General features: G+C 31.9%; 1 protein-coding gene across 2 annotated transcripts in view; it reads left to right on the top strand.

The window, feature by feature from the left end:
• The window catches only part of LOC134716220 (neuropeptide Y receptor type 2-like), a 57,834-nt gene extending 36,855 nt beyond the window's left edge, over nucleotides 1–20,979 (top strand). For both annotated transcript variants that reach the window (XM_063579076.1, XM_063579077.1), the window contains exon 3: nucleotides 19,336–20,979. In XM_063579076.1, the coding sequence (XP_063435146.1) occupies nucleotides 19,434–20,615 (1,182 nt within the window). In that variant the 5' untranslated portion in view covers nucleotides 19,336–19,433 and the 3' untranslated portion in view covers nucleotides 20,616–20,979. The remainder of the gene's footprint in view (nucleotides 1–19,335) is intronic.
• Nucleotides 20,980–21,417: the final 438 nt, after the last annotated feature.

Below are 21,417 nucleotides of genomic sequence, written 5' to 3'. Positions count from 1 at the left end.
TCTTGCGTTTATTTAAAATACTGATCAAAACTGTATGATTTTTTTTGTATCCAGACAGCACTGATGAGTCTTTAGTAGACGAAACGTGCGTCTAGCGTAACACATTTTAACACTGGTATCTATGGTTAATTTATGTAAGATAAAAACAACACCAATCAAAGAATATCATGGAGCAATAATCATTAAAGATGAGACTTCATTTCCTTTGTAATTTTATACTTACAATTAAAAGTTACGAATATCACTACGACCTAATCCGTTTATCAAAAGGTCTCAACATAAAGATTTATCGAACCGTAGAAGAGATAATTATTTTATTTTGTAAAAATGCCAACTGCATGTTGTTAACGTTCAATATTCATAAAAACTAAGATAGGCCACACTGTTCGTATTTTGGTTCAACATTAACAATAATGTTTAGAATAATAATAACATAAAACATATTCTAAAAAAAATACAAACAGAGAAAAGATAATTACATTCTGAATCATTTAACATATTGTTTTAGTATTCATATAAAACGTATGTTTCATTTATCTGTAGATGCTTTTGTAGTTTTTGAGTACAATATAATTCTTACAACAAACACACATATCATCTAATTTACATATCTATGTTTCACGGACGCACACATTACTTGGTTGTCCGTCATGGAATATCTGTATCTCAGAAGATCACTAATTAAATCAATTGTCCTCTGCCTATCTTGTGACAAAAGGTATTTGCTACCTCAACATAGATACAAGGATTCAAATATAATATGAAAGACGCACGTTTAAAAAAAGACTCATTTGTGATGCGGGATTTAATAAAAAGTTTAAACGGTCAAATACAGTACGACGTTGAAGAGCATCGAGGAACTAAAATTCCTAAAAGTTATGCAAATTAAGCCAATTGTTCCTTAGGTAAAAAATCTAAAGTACATGTATTTCGAAAAAAATCATGTAAACAGAAAATTTAAAGTTATGGACATATTCATACTAAAAATTAAATAGCTTCCCATATTATATATTTTTTTCAAATCTAAATTATCCTATTTACAAAAGGGTTATATATTTAGTCGTAGACATCGTCAAAATGTCAGATAAACTCATCATGGATACTAGATAAAATTGAGAATGGAAATGGGGAATGTGTCAAAGAGACAATAACCCGACCAAAGAAAAAAACAACAGCAGAAAGTCACCAACAGGTCTTCAATGTAGCGAGAAATTCCCGCACCCGGAGGCCTCCTGTAGCTGGCCCCTTAACAAATATATAATAATTCAGTGATAATGAACGCCATACTTATTTCCAAATTGTACACAAGAAACCAAAATTAAAATAATACAAGACTAACAAAGGCTCGAGGCTCCTAACTTGGGACAGGCGCAAAAATGCGGCGGGGTTGAACATGTTTGTGAGATCTCAACCCCCCCCCCCCCTTTTACCTCTAGCCAGTGTAGAAAAGTAAACGCATAAGTTAACATTTTGTACGCCAGACGCACGTTTTGTCTCCAACTAACAGATGCCTACTGAATAAGTTATCTGTGGTAGCCACAATCCATTCTTCTTCCACGATTGTGACAATAGGGAAAGAGTTGGGTCATCGAAATTAATACTCCATCGTAGATACTATGATTCAAATTTGGTAAACAAGACTCGTGTTTCGTTTAAAAAGACGCGGTAATCAAACAGCTAAATAAAAAAATAATTTGAAGAGCATTGAGGAACTAAAATCCGAAATGTTTTGCAAAAAAAGCTTTATTCGCAATCTTTACCGTGGGGTAGAGTGTTTTGAGAAATTTTACAGTTGAGAGTGAATTTATGATTATGAACATTTTATAGTGGTTCCTCTCAATAATGAAGTGTAAATGATTACATTCCATACCATGATTTTTTTTTAAATTTCAAAATGTTCCGGTTTTTCAATCATAAGTCGGGTACATTTACAAAATGTCACATGAGCTCATAAAAGATACCAGGACTGAAAATGTGTACTCTAGACGCACGGGTCGTCTAGAAAAGACTAATCAGTGAAATTCGACACAAAAAAGTAAAACTGGCCAAATAAAGTACGAAGTTGAAGATCATTTAGGACATACAATTCCTGAAGAAGAAGGAATACAAAATATTACAATATATGATTATAAAAGGCATTCGGTGATAATTTTTTTTACAATAAATGAAAACACCAGTGATGAGGACAACCATACAAATACTTGACAACCAAAACGAACCATTTTATCATGATATAGTCGTTAGCAATATGCAAGCACGCACTGTGTATGAAGCTTTTGTTTTCGCAGCGTTTGTGGGTTGATTTTGAATATAAAATTGAAGTTAAACCGAAATAAAACTAGGTATTAGTAGTCAAGGAAAGGACAGGGTACAAACATTCTAAAGTAAAAAGAGGGATATCATGAATGTAGCAATAAACATTTTGAACATGTTTATACAATTATGATTACTATTCATTCAAAGTATAAGAACCAAGATGGAAAGCTATTCTTATTTTTGTCTGTCTCGTTTGCGTATATATATATTGCTCTCTAGTCACATTTGAAAATGTTTTATAACTCACAATTTTTTTTAAAAACAGACATTTATTTTCTAAATCGGGAAATGTTATCTGTGACTATATGTCTTTTTTAAAGGATTACAATCCACATTTACATAAGGAAAGTACTTTTCTTAGGATTCTTACATGTCAGTCGTAAAGAGACCGTCAGAGCTAACTAACAAAATAAAAGACACAATTTCCTGAAGCAGAATCACTTGAAGACATTACTTCTCACAATAAACTGTCTGTTGAATTCTCTCTTGTGACCAATTCAGTCCTGGTTTGATTAGCTTGGTCCTCCAAGGACTTGACAACATTGCTGTCTTATTGAATTTAGACATACGCTTTTCTCTGTTTAACTTGTTCAACAGATTCTCTTAGAGAAAATTAATTCTTTGTCTTCGAGATTAGGTTCATGATGTTGAAATCTAATGTGATATTTTCTTAAGCAAACAAAACAAACGTGAATCATAAACCCCCATATAAGGGTGTGGTCGTATTTTAGAAAGCACAAGATAATCATACAAATTTTAAAGTATTTATAGTTTACTTAATGTTTATACTATAAATGTCCTTTGATTTATCCCACTAGCGAGCTTCCCGAACTTCGATGTTATGGTTTAAGTTAGAAAGTTATATAGAGATATCCACAAGTCAAAGAAAGCAAAAAAAAAATCTAAAAGATTATAAAGACTACACTTTGATTAAGAACTTTCCGTTTTGAAATTCCCTCAGAGTTAGGTATTTTTGTTATTTTACATCTTTTATGAAAAAAAATCAAACCCAACGATGCATACTAGATTGACGCAGGATTTAAATCTAGTCATTCAAGTTGAGTTTGTTTACAACCATCAGATAACCATTTACATTTTATTTAGATGTCTTTAGAACATGTTTTCGTTATTGTCTGCTGGTTTATTGACGATTGCCTGACTTCTTTTTCATATCAAAGGCAATTTATTTCCGAAATTACGATAAGAATGCTAAACTAAAATTTATATTAAGGATTGATTAAAGTTTATATTTCAGTATTTTATTTTTCCTACTGTTACACATCTCACGTAACCTTCAATTTTTGAAATCAGATTAAATGATATACGGGTTATTACATAATTTCATTGACTATAACATACAAATATCTTACAATCAGAGTTTATTATTTTACATGCATCTATCACGAGATAGATAACAACAAGAAGAGGTTCTTTCTTGAGCAGTAATCGGTTAACGTTTCTAAAATAAACCTGTATGGAATTTTTATCATTTACATCATTACATATAACGATCTTATCTTTTTGAGTGGAAGATACTCGCCAACTATTCGAAACCTCTGCAAATCACTAAATCATATTCATATTAACTTGTAACATTGAAGTGTTTGAAAGATATACTCTGACAATTACACTTGACATTTTGTATGTAGGTTTTGAAGATATCTTTTGACATGGTTTTGAAAAAGAAGTGTAACGCTTCCTGTTTTACATTCTTAAGTAAGTGTAGGAAATAGAAGCAACTCTAAATGATTCCATTGTCTGATTATTTATATTTTGAAATATTATGAAGGGTATGAATTCAAGTAGGGTATGAACAAAACAGACAATAACGCAACGACTTAAAACAAATGAAAACAAAGGACATGTAAGATATGTATAGAAATTTCAACGTTATTAAACCAAAACCAGTAAATTAATAAAAAAAATCTAATTATATTTTATTTTAAGATCAATACAAAAGCATAGAAACAAATGAATTTTCAGCATTGATACAAGTAGATGACGTAAAGAGACGAGAGACACAGCAATTTACCGTAAATAGACATCTACAGATCAACATCCTCTATCGGCCAAATCATTTGACAAGCTCTATAAACCCCCGAGTCTAGATAAGTTCTGCATAGGGTCAACTAAACCAAATGAGAGCCTATAGCTCTATCACATTCTGTTGATTAACTTGCCTCTTTAGAGACTGACGAAGATCTGATATCGACGACAACTCTGTATCCTTTCAACACATTATCGAATGTCGTGGATTGGGAATATTTTTGAACGATATTGATAATACATAGGTGATAAAAAATCCTGAGTGTAACACATAATGATAAAATGTATTTCAACAGACATGCTTTGTAACGAATAGATGGATTGATTGATAGCTGGTTAACATCCAATGGCAAATTAAATACATATTCATGACGAAAACATGATAATGTGATATGAGTATAAACTATGCTTTGTACAAGCCTGACGCGCTGAACAGGTTTTGTATGTGCTAGCTCACAAGGTAACAGCCAGCAAAAAGGCATTTCACCCTACCCTGACACATTATTTTCACTTCGAGTTGTCTTTGATCTTGTTTCTTATTGTCACATGATTAGCCGAATAAGGCAAATATCAACTTTCAAGTCTTTGGTTTGACCTGGTCGGGTTCGGACATACACCCCCAAGTATGAGATGACCGAGGCGGTATATTATATTGTTCTGCTGTGTATTCGAAATAAATAACTCATCAGAGATACCTAGATATTTCATCCTACTAATATCCCTGCAACAGCCTTTGCTTTTCACGCTTAATTCTCGTTTTTACTTCTGCACTGATTGCACTACATCTATTTACAATTAATTTGCAGTGCAGATCAGAAATTGCTTCCTGTGATAGGAATCTTTATACCTGATCATAGTGTTTTCTTATTTCTGAGTGTTTTGACAACTGACTGTACACCTGTCTAAGCTGTAAACTAATCATTCAACCTGTTTAATAACATAAACGTGTTTGAAAATCATACGATATATATAGAAATGAAACTGAATTGTTCGTTTAGATGTGATATAAATAGTTTTTAATTGGCTATCAATATTTATCCCGCACACTCTGAATATGCTGACTTTAATGTAAACTATAGTTCGTAAATTAAAAATGACCGCGCAATTGTGTGAGTAATCAGTATCATAATAACAATTGGTGTAGAGTTTTCACTGCTGGTAGACGTTTCGTCCCGAGGGTATCACCAGCCCAGTAGTCAACACTTCGCTGTTGACATGACTTCCAATAATGTGGTCAGTGTTATAAAATTCATGTTTTCACTCCTTGGAGTTTTTCGAAAAACTAAGGATTTTCTTAATCTTAGTTTCTTAAGTCATGTATTACCTTCGCCGTATATTGCACAACTTTTTTGAATTTTGGATCCTCAATGCTCTTCAACTTTGTTCTTGTTTGGCTTTATAAATATTTTGATATGATCGTCACTGATGAGTCTTATGTAGACGAAACGCGTGTCTTAATTAGAATCCTTGTACCTTAGATAACTATTTGTTGTTGTTCTTGTTATCTGGGTGCATTAAAAAAATGCTTTGGAGGGTAAGTGATCTCAACAGCGACAGTTGCAAGTCCATTCAAGTGAATATTTTCATTCCTTTCCGATCAAAAACTTACATAAAGACTCTATACATGTGCATTGTAAATCTTGTAAGTGGGATGTTTGGCTAGTCATAAAACCAGGTTTTTGTTGTAGTTCAGTGTTTCTGATTTCCTCTTATAGCTGATGTGTTTGTCTCCGTATTAGTTTGTAACCCGGATTTGTTTTCTTTTAATCGAATTATGACATTTGACTGCTGTATACTACTGTTTCTTTTATTTACAGTATACATTATGTAGTGATTTTGAAGGAAGTAAGTGCTATTTTAATTTTATTTTTGATAAACTAGATCTTTGGAATCTCCATTGGATATAATGCATATGTATCATTGATATGATTATTGTTATAAATAAACTGTTTACAAAGTTAGAATTTTTCGAAATACCTTAGATTTTCTTCCCGATGAACATATTACCGAAATTTTGGGTCCGCAATGGTCTTCAACTTTGTAGTGTATTTGGTCTTTTTTACTTGTTTTATTTGAATTATTCGAGGAATTATTTCTTTGTCACTGATGAGTGTTTTTGTGACGTTACAGGCGTCTGTCTACAAGTTTTAATCCTGGTATCTATGATGAATCAATTTTAATTTTTAAACCTACCATAGCATAGTTATTGCAATTGCAGGGTAACAATTTCAAAGTGTATACCTAGGCATAGATATTGCAATTACAGGGTAACAGTTGGTAAACACTTATTAGTTTTGTATATTAATTATTTAACCTGTTACGATCACTTCCGAACCGTTATATAACGATATAAAAAGAACGTTTTTCTCTTTATCTGATACAGCATAAGATCTTAGGAAGTCATAAATATTTTTTTACCTTTATGCACTCGGCTAACTAACGAAATTTTACAACGTCTGTAATCATGCAATGTGCTAATTAATGGAAATCATACACAGCTACTAGAAAGGTTCATATGCGTAATTGAGTCCGTAACATTTCGTTCAAATTATGATAAATTGAGTTCTTAGCTGTGTTTGAACTCACCACCCGGAAAGTTGATTTCTCCAGTGAATTTACCGTTTCTTTATTAGTATCGTGCAAATCTGTATCATATTAAGATCAGCAAAAACAACTTTCCAATTATATTTCTAATCATGTGTGTTTCAACACTTCCTCACATAGAAAACTCAGCCATTGACGTGCTATCAATGGTATATACACCTTATTTTTCAAGTGAATAATGTGTTTTGAAATAAGATGCGTTTAAAATGTAGTATAATAAACGATTGAACGTAGAAATATGACGAGTAAACTGCTTATGTCCATAGGTGATAACAGTGAAAATAGAAGTGCAATAATCTTCAAAGTGAATTTAAATTGATTAAAAAAGCACTCACTCAACCATCAATACCAGTTGGAAAATAAGACATAATAGTTGGTTTTGTAGGTATTAGACTGGCTTTTAATCGCACAAATAAGAAGTATAACTTTGAAACAAAGCACTGAATCTCTCCAAAAGTATAGCGATCGGAACATTTAAAAAGCGTAAAAACAGTTCAATTCATAAGAAGTTGACAGGAACGTCACTGGGCAGACTAGAGAAAAAAAGTCACGCACCAAAAAGTAACAAAACAATCAGCAAAATTCTAATTTCAAAGTTTAAGATAAAGAAAAATATACACATCCTAATTTTTTAAATCATTTGTGTATGTTTCTTCGATTTATATTAAATAACCTTGTACTCAGCAATTTTGGTACAAAGAAGTATTACTGATATTTTTTTAATAAATAAGCAAGCTGTCGAAATACAAATTTAATAACGGGCTGCATTGATCCTGTATAAGAATACATTTTGATGAATTCATTGAAAAATTCCAGAAACGGAAAGATTGGACTTATAATAGGAAATAAATTTATAAATTTCCTTTTTTTTATTTACACGATTGAAAACTAATTAGGTGTGATTTTCTGTCATGTGACGTTTTGTATTTGGACTTACTATATGTTGGCAGATGTAAACGTTATTCAAATTTCACTCCTTGGTTGATTTTCATAGAAGAAAATGATATACTATACCAATGACCGTAAGAAATCTGGACTTTGAACAAATGAAAGCTTTATATATATACGAGTTTAAGCTTTCATATGAAATTTCCCTATTAAATTACATCACGCTTTGAGAAAACTTGAGTTATTAATTTATCAGGTTTCAGCATTTTATATAGATTAAGCTATTTTGGTTAGAAATTCAATCAAGAATAACTGACATGGGTTGTAGGTCATTCAAACATGAAAACGGCAACAACAACAAAATTAAGCGGAATTATCAATTCACACGAGTTATTGCCATATTCAAGTTCTACATCACCTCAGCAAGATTAAATAAGGTATGGATAAATAGTTATTGATCAACTCTGAAATTTCCTTTAGTTTTGTTCCATTTAAAAAAAAGCCATTAATAGTTATCAAAGGTACCAGGTTTATAAGTTGATACGCAAGTTGTGCCAAATGCGGCTTTGGTAATCTATGTATGGGATAGGGAAATTCTTACTATTTCGAATAATTCATACTTTTGCGAACATTAACAGTGCAGACAATACGATTATGTGCAAAAATTAATCACTATAAAACAAATTATAATAATTTCGAATCACAACTTTGATCCAAATTAAATATGTTAATAATTTGTATTGACATGTGTTCAAAAAATAATATATGGCCGGCTTCAGTTGTCGACCAAAACTTTCTTGTCACGTTTTAAAAACTAAATCTATGCTAGGTTTTTTACACCTAACAATGGGTGCGAGACAAAATAATGTCATTTTATCTCGTAAGACGAAATAACTATGTTTCTGAAAATGAACGATATTAGAGACAGATTTAGCTTTTTGATGATTTGGCCAAAGCTTTGTTTCTAGCTGTAGTAGTTTCCCTGCGGTTGATAGCTTTTGAATATACCCTTGATATCTTTCGCCTATATATTGTTTGACATCATTAACATACGATGACGTACCAGATATTAACTCAATAAACGAAACAGGGTCACTCAGTAAAAACAAATCACCATCAATATCTCGAATGAAATATTTCCTTTACATTACTTGTGGGTACCATTACTGTCTAGCGCTAGACTTTAGATATAGGATTCTTTGATATCATCAATTTATCAGGTGTTAATGGCTATTCTCTTACTTGACTAGTACAAATCAGTTTTGTATTATTAATTCGTATTTTACTACAAAATAGACACCAGTTAACAGTCTTTTCCCTCCAGTACAGATGATATTATATGATTGCCTCTACTAAAAGCTAAAAGAAGAAAAATATCGAACTGCAAAGAAAATTCAAAACGGAATGCCCCTTACAAATGCCAAATGAAAAGCTTTAATTCACATCAAAACAGAGGAAATACAATGTCACATTCTTTACTTGGTACAGGCGTTTCCTTATGTACAAAATGGTTTTTGTAGTCATCTTAACCTCTCTGCTGAAGTGACACTCAATTTAAAAAAAAAATAGTTGAAAACAAACTTATAACGCATTGGCAAAAAGCGAAAAGAATTAAAAGACAGTCAAAAGTAAACAAAACCCAACGCAGAAAACTAACCTTTACAAAAACCGGGGGAGATCTCAGATGTTACGAAACCAGAAAAGCCTTCATTCCGAAACGGCACAATGATAATACTTTCGGCATTTGAAAAATCCTAATTCATCGAATATATTATATAAACGTGTTCGGGCTTACATGTAATCTATCAGATTATATCTGTCAGGATTGCATGTGTATCTTTTTAAATTAAACAAAAGCGAAGAAATTCCTCTTCAAAGAAACGAAACCCAACGGATCAAAATAATTGTTCTCCTTTTAAACAAAATCATCATATTATTTCATGATAATGTGAAAATAAGAATCAAATGAATAAAAATACAGCAAAGAAACTTTTGATGAACACATGGTTGAATTGTGAATTAAAAAAAATTCAACTACATTTTTAGTGTATTTCTGGGGCAATGTTTTATTTTTATGGACAAAATTAAATAGATATAAAAGACACTTAGTTTTGAAGTCTACTCGATTACTAATGTTCAATTTTATATGAAATGTGTCGTTTTATTGAACTATTTCAATTCAAACACATTTAAACACTCCCTGTCGTTTCCAGTTTATGGCCAAATATCTAAGTTACAAAATATCGAATTAATATAGCTATATGGTATTCCACTGTAATTTACCAAGGCTATTAGTAAATGTAACTCTGAAGCCATGCTTCGTCAACTCCGTACCATATGCAATTTCTAAAAAAGATGCACCGGTGGTGTAATGGTTTTGGAAAATAAGGAAACAATAGAAAAAAAAGTAGATTCGGAAAGAAGTATAAACATTTATGTCGACAAAATATATGCTGATGTTTTAGAAAAAACGGATTAGTATTTAAAGTAAACTAAAATGAAACTTTACAAATATTGTAAAACCATGCATATGTCAAACTGAAAGATAAAGAAGAGAGAGACTTTGAATATGCAGTTTTTTTTTCATTTTAGTATCTATAACGGTTTTAATGTTATTATGAAACTCTTGCATTTTGTCCCCTATGTTCTATTCTTAACCTTGGAAGCAATGTGTGTATCAATTGGGATTATCGGACATATTTAAAACAAAAAGATACCCTTAATTGTGGCGATGGTAGGTTCTAATTGTCCCAGTAGTTGCAGAAAACAAGATTTCGGTCAAGGTCTTAGTAAAACTTTCGTGATACTTTGGGTCAAATGAGCAGAGCAGAATTTTTCATATAATCCATATCTAAACGAAAATTTCCATTTGAGGTATATAAACAATGACGCAACTCTATTTAGTAAACCTTTTATTTTTAATGTCGTATGAAATAAACAGCTAATACATTTCTAAGTATTTCTATAGATATGAAGTTAGTGTTCTCTCGATATCTTTGCAAACGCATAAAAATAAAACTGTCAGTAGAATGTCATTCAATACAGAATGAGGAAATATCTTTAGGTACCTATCTTCATCGGTTAAACAAAATGCAATTTCCTGTATCACCCATACCGGATATGACGTTCAGTGACATGGAATCTAGTATCTTTATACCGGCATAAAATAGAAAATGAGTCACCGTAAAACTCGTCAAAAATATAGGAAATGAAATAGATGTAGCAATCAAAAGATAAGAATTGAAAAAAACTTTAATGTATTACAACATTAGTTTTATATTTTACAAATCCGAATGCATATCTAGTTTCAATATTAAATACATATTATTGAGATTTGAAAACGATTATTGATCATATTAATATTATATGACCATTGAATCGCTAATGGAAAGTGGGTAAATACGATTGAAGTGTACTATAGCTATCAGATGATTTATATTACCGTATATAAATTTTCAGAATGATAAATGTAGTTGAGCATTACATAGAAAGACTCATCAGAAAAACCAACTCAAAAAACCTTATGCATCATGGTTCTATTCTAAATTGCATGATTCAACCAGTTAATGTACAAATGCACCAACCACAAACCGATATGTTAGCAATCATCATCCCATCATCCTTCATCTAAAAGGGAAAAGGAGAAAAAGATGGTTAAAAAGAAATCGGCCTTCTCGAAAATGTCTTTCAGAAAAGCTAAATTTGGCCTTCTCAACAATGCCTTTCAGAACAGATACGTTAGGCCTTCTCTGTCATACCTTGCAGAATAAAGGCAACAGTAGTAAACGGTGTTCAAAAGTCATCAATCGATTGAGAGAAAGCACATCTAGGTTTCAAACTAAAACTGATACATACTAGACCATGCCTTTAAATACAGATATTTTTTTTCGAAAAAAAACAAAAGATATTATTTATAAGAGAAAATGATTTTTGAAAATCGAGAAATAACCGGACATTTGTATGTCCGAAATTTTGTTTAGGAAAACAAAAGTTCGGTATTGATAAATAAAGGCAACAGAAGATAAGTTGTTTCTAGATAATAAAAAAAAAATAACAAGAAATATTTGTATTGTTTTAAAACGACATCTAGTTGTATGTTATGAAGTTTATTGAGGGTGTGTTAACAGTGTTTATAGTAAAGGCAACAGTAGTATACCGGTGTACAAGAGTCATAAATCGATTGAGAAAAAACAAATCCGGTAATAACAAATCAAAACATTGGGAAACACATCAACTATATGAAAAAATCAACAGATATACCAAAGTGTCTGTGTTTATTTTATTACTGGCTTGATGATAAACCTTTATAGGTAGATTTGATCTAGACACTTTCTCTCAAAAAATATCCTTCATTTGTAACAATATATATCCTGTAATTAAAGGCATTGTATCATTACATGAACACGAAAATGAGAAGAAATACTTAGTCTGTGAACCAGTCTTGTGATTTAACATACAAACGTACGATTTATATGCAAATGAACACATTTAAAATCCATGATGCTAAAGTCCGTTTTAATAAAACATCAGGAAGCATTGTAACATAATTTTATCTAAAGCACATCTTGTTCAATTTACATGTATATTTATAAACGGTAATAAAAACCCTGCAATAATGATGTTGATATTTCATTTAAAGAACAGTAGTTTTCTAAATATCAATGTCTATTTTCTGGCTACGTTACTTGGGAAATTCAATCAAAGAAACGATACAGCTTGTTATTTAACACAAAATTGAATAGTTCAGTTGGTAAAATTTATCTTAATAGGTTTTCGAAACTTTAAATTAAAGTATTGTCTGAAGATGATGGTTTTAGATGGTTTAAGTGCATGTAAAAATCTTGACGGCTGTTTATTGATTTGTGATAGTCAAACTTTAAAATGAATATTCAATTGATTTTGTTAAGTTTCTGTAATCCACACTAATACGTGGATGAAATCTCTTCTTGAAGACTATGAAAATAATTGTATACTGAAAAGATTTATCACCATGGCAACACTTACTTTTTGCAACAATGAAATGATTTACGTTAATCCCCTTGTTATTTTTCCATTGTATGCTTTAAAGATTCTATATGAATGATGGGTCTCGTGTGAATAGTTCTGATTTTGTTGGAAATTAATTGTCGTCATCCATTACCGAATTGATGGCTTTACGTTGACTTGGGTGGGACATTTCTTATATAATGGTATTCTGATTTATGGATTAATATGTTACAGTAATATGAATGTAAAAACGATTTGTCTTTTCAATTTTCTACTTTAAGAGTACAGTTTTTTGTGTTGTCATGTACTTTCTCGGTAAAAAAAATCGTCTTAGTTTAAATAGAAATTGCATTCAAATCTTTTAAATCTTTTAAATTGTTATTTGCGTTAACTTCCCTGTTCTTTTGCTAAGTACATTGTATCCCCCGGTATTCCGTCATTGGTGTGTTTTTCTTAGTACTTAATTCAGCAGAACAAAACTGTCTTGCAAGCTTTGAAGGAAGAAACGTATGCATGCGTTGGTTCTCTCTTTTGAATTGTTTCACATTGTATTATGCCGGGACCTTTAATTGTTTCCAAAATGTTAAGGATTTTGCTTATTATCCGTAAAGTGAATGGCATGAGAGGACTTTTATACAGTCTCACTACCCTATCTTTATCGCTCTGCTACGGTGAGATCGAAATAACTGGAGGGGAGTAAAAAAGGCAATTTTAATCGTCTGCAAACAGATTCATATACCTGTTACAAGAGACGTTATCAGACACAGCATTCTAGTAATTGAGTTCAAAGTCAAGAAGCAAATCGGTAAATTATTGTTTTTGACAATGATTTAATTGGTTCCAAATCAGCCAATATGTCATAGTGCTATTTTTGAAAATAAATGCATTAATCTGTCGCTTCCTATTTTTAGGGAGAATATATATATATAAAACTACAGTAATGATATCCCTTTAATGACGTCAATATTGCCTTATTTACTTATAAATTTATGGTCGCCATCATAAATTAGGGCAAAGTGTAGAATAATGTGACACGCGACTTTTTTGCAGCATTGTTTATTGATTGGTCGAACTTATTAGCGAAAGACTATCGACATGAACAAGGCGTTCAATCAGAAGCGATAACAAAGTTAATATAGCGAGGTATATAACTAACTTATTGTTTTGTTATTCTGTCAGTCGGTAATTTGAAGGGTACTACTCGAGAAGGCAAAATCTTAGTTGATATATTAATTCCATCATCGTGACTTTGACGAGATTTTCCACATTCGGATTGCTTAATCCAATCCAATTAGGACAGGCTAAGACAGGGATTGATGCAAATTAAACAGGAATGGAGAAATCTAGAATGCGACTTACTTTGATACAATGTAAAAATAAATAGGATTGTGTATTTTTCCACGTTTGAAGTCCATTCGAGAACAATAAAGTATTATAGGATCCTGTCTGATGAAGGACAATAAATGAGATTTTCTCTGGAAAGTCTATTATGTTATCAATGCATAAAAGACGATATAAAGAAATCTGATCCTTTTCTCTGTGTTGACTTATTTGACATATGATAATAGAATGGCGTTGTCATCGATTCACTCATTCTACTTTAGTGGAATATTTCTTAAGTATCAATTTATAAGAATACTTTTTAAAACCGGTTTAAGAATCATTATTACATACACTAATACGAGTTTTTTTTTTTATTTTTTAAAAGATAACTTTTCATTCGTATTTGTAAAAGCTTTTGTTGGGGAATCATAAAGGATCGAACCATGAACCCTGTTTCTTGACAAATTTTGTACTCAAAGGATTTATAATTTACACGATATTCATATAATTTGAAAGGTTCCATTTTACTTGGCCATTATCAATTTAAGCATTTCAATGTACAAGTAAATAAATGTAACGATGTTGTATGGTCAGAATAATGAATACACTGCAGGACAAACGCTTTACTTTGCTACTACGGTACGTGTTTCAATTCAAAGTGTAACCTTTAACCTTTTAGGATTTTTTTATGAACTTTCTAAAATTAGTTACAGTGTCATATAATCTGTTGACATGATACCATGATGACATATGCATCCATTAGAGTATCACACAGCACTCAGAATGATTAAAGTAATGCATATCTCGGAATCGGCTTACAAGTAAAATACGACACTTAAGTTCACCCAAGTGGACTGTAAATATAAACAATCCTTATCCAAGCTTAAATGCAACGACATCACAACAACATGGTGCATATTTAATAATTATGTAGTTGTTGCATGAATAATTTGATTATACTAAGTACAATTGGTAATAGAGGATATAATTGCAAAACGAAACTAGCGCGTATTTAATGATGAAGAGAAATGACCTGTTCTTAATAATAGAACAACAGGATTAATTGAACCTCGTAGAATAAATCAGTACTTTTGGTTAACCGACTGTTTCTGAACGATTAACAGAAAGTTTCTATATAATTGCTAATTGTTTATAGCAAACTCTGATGAACATGATTTAGCGCAAGGGCAATTGATAGGAACATCATTGTTTTGAAGTCATGGTAATACACTTTTAATATTTTTTCGATATGACATGGAAAAATCGTTGTTTCTTCGTATCATTAGTGTTCGTATCATTAGTGGGTTAGTATATTTCCATGCCCTTTCACCTCTGCAGACGTGTTGAACTTAGTTTAAAATATGTTGTATATCTATGATAGATGTTAACACCATTTTGTCTGCTGCATCCCAATCATTGTCACGTTAACCAATTTTGTCAGTATGGATTAGCTCTCAAAAATTTGCCAATAAAAGGCACTATAGAAATGTGAGGGTTTACTATCTGAATAACTAGATTTTCCCCGTCATTTTCTACGAGAAATGTCTGACCAGTCGTTCTGTTGGTTGATTCAGTCGTTCTGTTGGTTGATTTAGTTGTTTTGTTGGTTGATTCAGTTGTTTTGTTGGTTGATTCGTGCGTTTGGTCTTGTTAGATTTTAGATATAAAAAAAAAATATATAGATTTAGAGACTGTTTATTTCTTAATTCACCCTGGAGTTTGATATCTTTGTTTACTACATGTTTCATTTGGTGTCTGCATTGTAAAGCAGTCACTGTAATTCTTTTGGTTTAATGTTTACAGACTTGCAGATACTAATGTGTCTATGACTTGTCGAATTACCGACACTCTAGCGTAATTTTGACAGAGCCTTCCCTCGAGAATCTCGAAAATCCTTTATGAAAGAAACTCCAAAAAGTTTGAATTAGTAAAAAGTAAAAATAAAAATAAAATGAGCCAGATTTCATTTAGAAACCCCCTTTCACGTGCACGTATCTTGTCTATGTTTTATTAGTGCTTCGACAGTGTTTGAAATGAATTATTTCCGTAAATTGATGAAATTTAACCGTAGATTTGTCCGTATATTGTTACTCTATGATTGATGTATTTGATATTGAATTTGTTATTGCTAAAAGTACTTTGGCAAGTACCACATTAATATTCATCGACGAAGTACTTAAGCGTTTATATTTCGTCCAAAGCATATAAAACATGTGAATAAAAATGACAGAAACAATCATAGACTTGCTATTAAAACCTTATATTCCCCAAATAACGAAAACCATTAAGATGATGCATTCTACGACTACTGACAATGTTTCGGGCTATGAACACATACATAAATATGCAGGGGTTAATCTGTTTTTTTTTGTGTGATCTCAATCTAACCTTTGTTTTAACATTATGGCTCTTTAGATTTAAGAATCGGATAAATTCAATTATTAATTTAATAGCTATTCAAGTAAAGAGATCTTACTCAAATGTTCAACTATTATAGTAATGGTTCCTGTCCTCTATTGAAGTTATATTCTAACCACATGGCTCTATTATGCGAAAGTTTATATTTAGGAGACTTCTCGTACTACTTTTTTAGTCTCTAGATGCCTTTTAATTTGATTATCTCCCCTTGGTAAATATTCATTTGTTCAGACACTTAGATTTGACTTCTCTGAAGTCATTTATTGTCTGTATGCTTAACCTAAATGAACATAAACATTCATCTTCAGAAACAGTTTGCGTTGTTCAACATTGGTCGACGATTTCTTATTAAACCTGCTAGTCTCTTGGCGCTTTTAAATGTCCATTATTCTAAACATATATATTTCTCTTTGAAATCTTAGGCATGACTTTTTGAACGACATTTATAATAGTCTGTTAACCCAGCCTATTAACTTTTTGTTTTAAGTGAGTATATATAATAAGACATAACCGGATCGTTTGTCAGTCCAGTTGCTGTTAAAAACAATTATCCTTGGAAAACTATTAACAACCTTTTTACGGGCCATTTGCATGACAAAAATCATCAACACAGCCAGTGCGAAAAAACAGTCCATAGTTTTAACAGTATACAATATTAATGATCATTTTTGCTTATAGAATTTACATATGACAAAATTGAAAATGGCACTATATGGTCCCTAAACTCAGTTAAACGTATTAGAAGTTGTCAATAAGAAAGTACACAAGCTTTTAACATTACAAATTGCATGAGAAGATCACGACAAAAATAAATAAAAAATAGTCCCAGCATGCCTGTCTGTTTAAGAGTGTACTTATTTGTAAGTAATCAGTCACTCCATGGAACTAATTTAACCTAACTGATCAGTTGCTTCTGCTATTGGATTATGTGTCTTATTAAAATGGCGGCGAATAAAAGAAAATTTATTGCTCATTTATTTCCGCTGGGTCATCGTTTATGGACAATAACTAATAAACAAGCAATGGCACTTGAAGCTAATCAGATATTCAATATAGATGGTCTGGTAACGGATACAGTTCTTTGGGTTTTTCCATCAAACAAGGTTCCGTTACTAATTTGGTGTTGTTTCACTGGTCATTGTATAAAAGTTTGTGGGAAGAGAATTTAGCAGCCAAATCAATTATTTAGATAGTTTTTCTATACGGTAGATACAATGTAGTTTATGGTTTTTATACATCGACTTTCTTACATTTCTGAAGATACAGTGTTATAAAATACCCTTTTGATCTTTTGAGGAAAAAAATCAAAAAATATGTTTCTACATAGAACAACCGATTGAATTAAAATCCAGTGTTTTGCTCGCAATCATAAATTATCTCCTTATGGTTTTGATATCTTCGAAGGATGTCGGCTCACAAAACGTTTCCAAAGTCGTACTGAGTTTATGAGCTTCGAACTTCCTTCGAAGTTAATATTTTCATTTGGAGCCATTTGTAGCCAAAGTTCAGCCATTTCAGAAATGTGTTGACATGTGTATATATTATGCAGTTAATACTATTCATAACATTGTACTTGGGTTTTTAATATTCTCAAGGAACTGGTCATCCTATCAAAGTAAGTAAGTTGTGCGAAGATGGTTTTGCCATCTACTCTTCCAGTCGTTATTTCTCTTTACGTGTATGAATCGTCCATCTTGAAGAAGACCTAGAATTTTGAAAATATACTTTTTTAGAATCATTTTATAAAATTCATCAATTTATATAATTTTGTTTTCAGGAGTGTAAAGAAAAGTCATATAATCTATTATACTTTGAAATATTATGTTGTTGTTATCTGATACTGATGACAGAAATTGTGCATCAGATGACTTGTATCAGCAAGTGATGAATTTTTAAATTCCATAGAATCAGAAGTGTGTAAAATGCTATCCCATTATCTCATTCTAATGACGAACGGTATGACGTAATAATGCTATCCCATTATCTCATTCTAATGACGAACGGTATGACGTAATAATGCTATCCCATTATCTCATTCTAATGACGAACGGTATGACGTAATAATGCTTTCCCATTATCTCATTCTAATGACGAACGGTATGATGTAATAATTCAAATTTAATAGTTTGAGATTATATCCTAAGAAAATGCGCTACAGTTTTGCAGTTGTAATACCTTTCCTCTACATGCATGATATCGTTTAAGATAAGACATAAAATATCTTCATCGTTGAGTTCGTTCATATTTACCATAAAATACGTAGAAAAAGGTAACAAAAGTTCACAAAATATTTGACAGTACACCAGCACTAACAGACTTTTCGGGGAAAAAATACCAGACAATCATATACAATTCACAAAGACCACACACCCAGATAGATCGACTTGGTACCACACTGAAAAAAGCAAGTCACACAAAAGTTTGTTGCTCTTTCCGTATAAAAATCAAAGAGATACTTGATAAGAACTATTATTTGTACGTGTAGAAGTTTATTTGAACTCCGTGAAACATTACCATGGTCGGAAGTGAGCTGCAAGGTAAATCATGCGATTCAATCGTTTCAGTCGATAATTTTCATGTGTATCAAAATTACGACATAAATGCATGATGCAATCGTCTACATTTTACAAACAAACCTTCTTTTATTAAGTAGTGATAACGAGTATAAAAACCGTTAATACCATCGATACCGCGGTATGTTAATGTCAATTCGCAGGAGATTCATTTTAAATTTTAACGTTTTTATCGTTTCAGGTTTTATAGTTTCAAAAGACGACACGATAAACCATCAATCAAAACCTTTCAACACGAATATAATATCTTGCTGATTAAATCAAACTGCTACAGTCACGATGGAGAATACAACAAACATGACAAATGGAACAATAGAGGGCAACCATACCATCACAGACCAAGTAATGCATAAACCTGTACTTATGGGTATATTTGTACTGCTGTACTGTGTTATATTTTTGTTAGGTGTTAGTGGGAACACTCTAGTGGTGTATGTCGTCGTTCGGAACAAGACAATGCAAACCATTACTAACATTTTCATAACAAATTTGGCTGTATCAGATATTTTGATGTGTTTGCTAGCAGTACCGTTTACTCCGCTTGGATATTTCCTCCAGTCCTGGGTATTTGGAGAGGCACTATGTCATATAGTACCAATGTCATTAGGTATATGTGTGTATGTATCAACGCTTACATCTACCGCCATAGCTGTTGACCGTTATTTTGTTATTGTTTACCCATTTAAACCACGAATGAAGGTTTTTGTATGTTTGCTGATGATCGTTGCTATCTGGGTCATATCTATTTCTATATCCCTCCCACTCGGTATTTATATGGAACTTACTCCTCAAATGGATGAATCATTTATGTGCAGGGAGAAATGGCCACGTGTTCAAGCAGGGCAGTTTTTCACTGTCACTAGTCTAATCCTTCAGTACATTGTGCCTTGCAGTATAATTACTTATTGTTACACGAAGGTGTCTCTAGCTTTGAAAAAACGTTCCCGGTCAAAAATTGGAAGTGGATCAAAATCTAGGGAGAGAGACGAAATGGAAATAAAGAGAAAACGACGTACAAACAAAATGTTAATCGCTATGGTAACTATATTTGTTTGTTGTTGGCTACCATTGAACATAGTACTTTTAACAGCTGAATATATTTCATCTTTCTCAAAGTGGTACTACTATACACTGTTATTCTTTAGCGCTCACGTGATAGCAATGAGTTCTACTATTTACAATCCATTTTTATACGCTTGGATGAATGACAATTTTAAGAAAGAGTTTAAGCAAGTGTTGCCCTTTTTATTTAAAAGAGACCGCGAAAGGCCAGTGAACGGAAGCTATACTCAGTATACACATGTTGACAATCAACCCTCTGTTGTAATTAACAAATCTCCTCAAAAAGATCCGGATGACAATAAACTAGATGGCAAGGTTACAAAAGCATATTACGACACTGAATCAGAAAAAGTTCAACTAAACGTAAACCATGAAGGTGACACAGAAGACTCTGTATGACAGTTTATAGTGTGTTCTCGTAAAATCTCGCCACACGGAGTGACACCACACGCGATTAACAGTCTGACAATAGTGCCTGGCAAATCGGAGTGAGTTTGGAATCTAGATACTTAAAACTACTGATTATATGAATTAGAATGATGTTTGAATTTGTGGAACATAAAATATGTTCTAATGTTTCAAAAGGGTTTATCTAACTCTTTGTAGGAGATCGCAAACAAAATAAACAAGCTCATTCAGTTAGTTGTATGTACCATATTGTAAAAATGTTTCGCTTTGTGACTATCAGTGTGATTATGTTTCATTCATTATCTGTAAATAATTGTTGTTTTATTTGTGAAATAAAATCGAACTCTTAGTTCTATACAGGCAGTTAATATATATCGACGAGAGAAATTTTTTTAACTCTATAGTTGGAGCCTTTCATCAAACTGTCCATGTTATGTGTTAACATTCAAAATAATGATAGTAAAACTTTCAATTGCATTGCCTTGAAAGGATATCAAGGGGGCAATCAAAAACCATTAGTTGAATAAAGTCATACCGATAAATCCATGGAAAAAGTACGAACATAATAAAGATCAACCCACAAAACACCACATTGAAAACCTATAAGGATGAAGGTATAAAGCAACACGAACCTCATTAAAAATGGCGATGAACACAGTAGCAAAGGATGAGTTAACACTAACAATGTTTGCTGTACTAGATACACCAATCATGTTACTCCTGGTGAAATAAACCGAATGACAATAAGTTAAAGAACATAAACAACAGGAAAAACAGGTCGTTGTATTGTTTT

This window comes from Mytilus trossulus, chromosome 4 (assembly GCF_036588685.1).
Source record: "Mytilus trossulus isolate FHL-02 chromosome 4, PNRI_Mtr1.1.1.hap1, whole genome shotgun sequence".
NCBI classification, from domain to species: Eukaryota; Metazoa; Mollusca; class Bivalvia; order Mytilida; family Mytilidae; genus Mytilus; species Mytilus trossulus.
The sequence above is the reverse complement of the archived record's forward strand: the minus strand, read 5'-3'. Positions and strand labels throughout refer to the sequence as shown.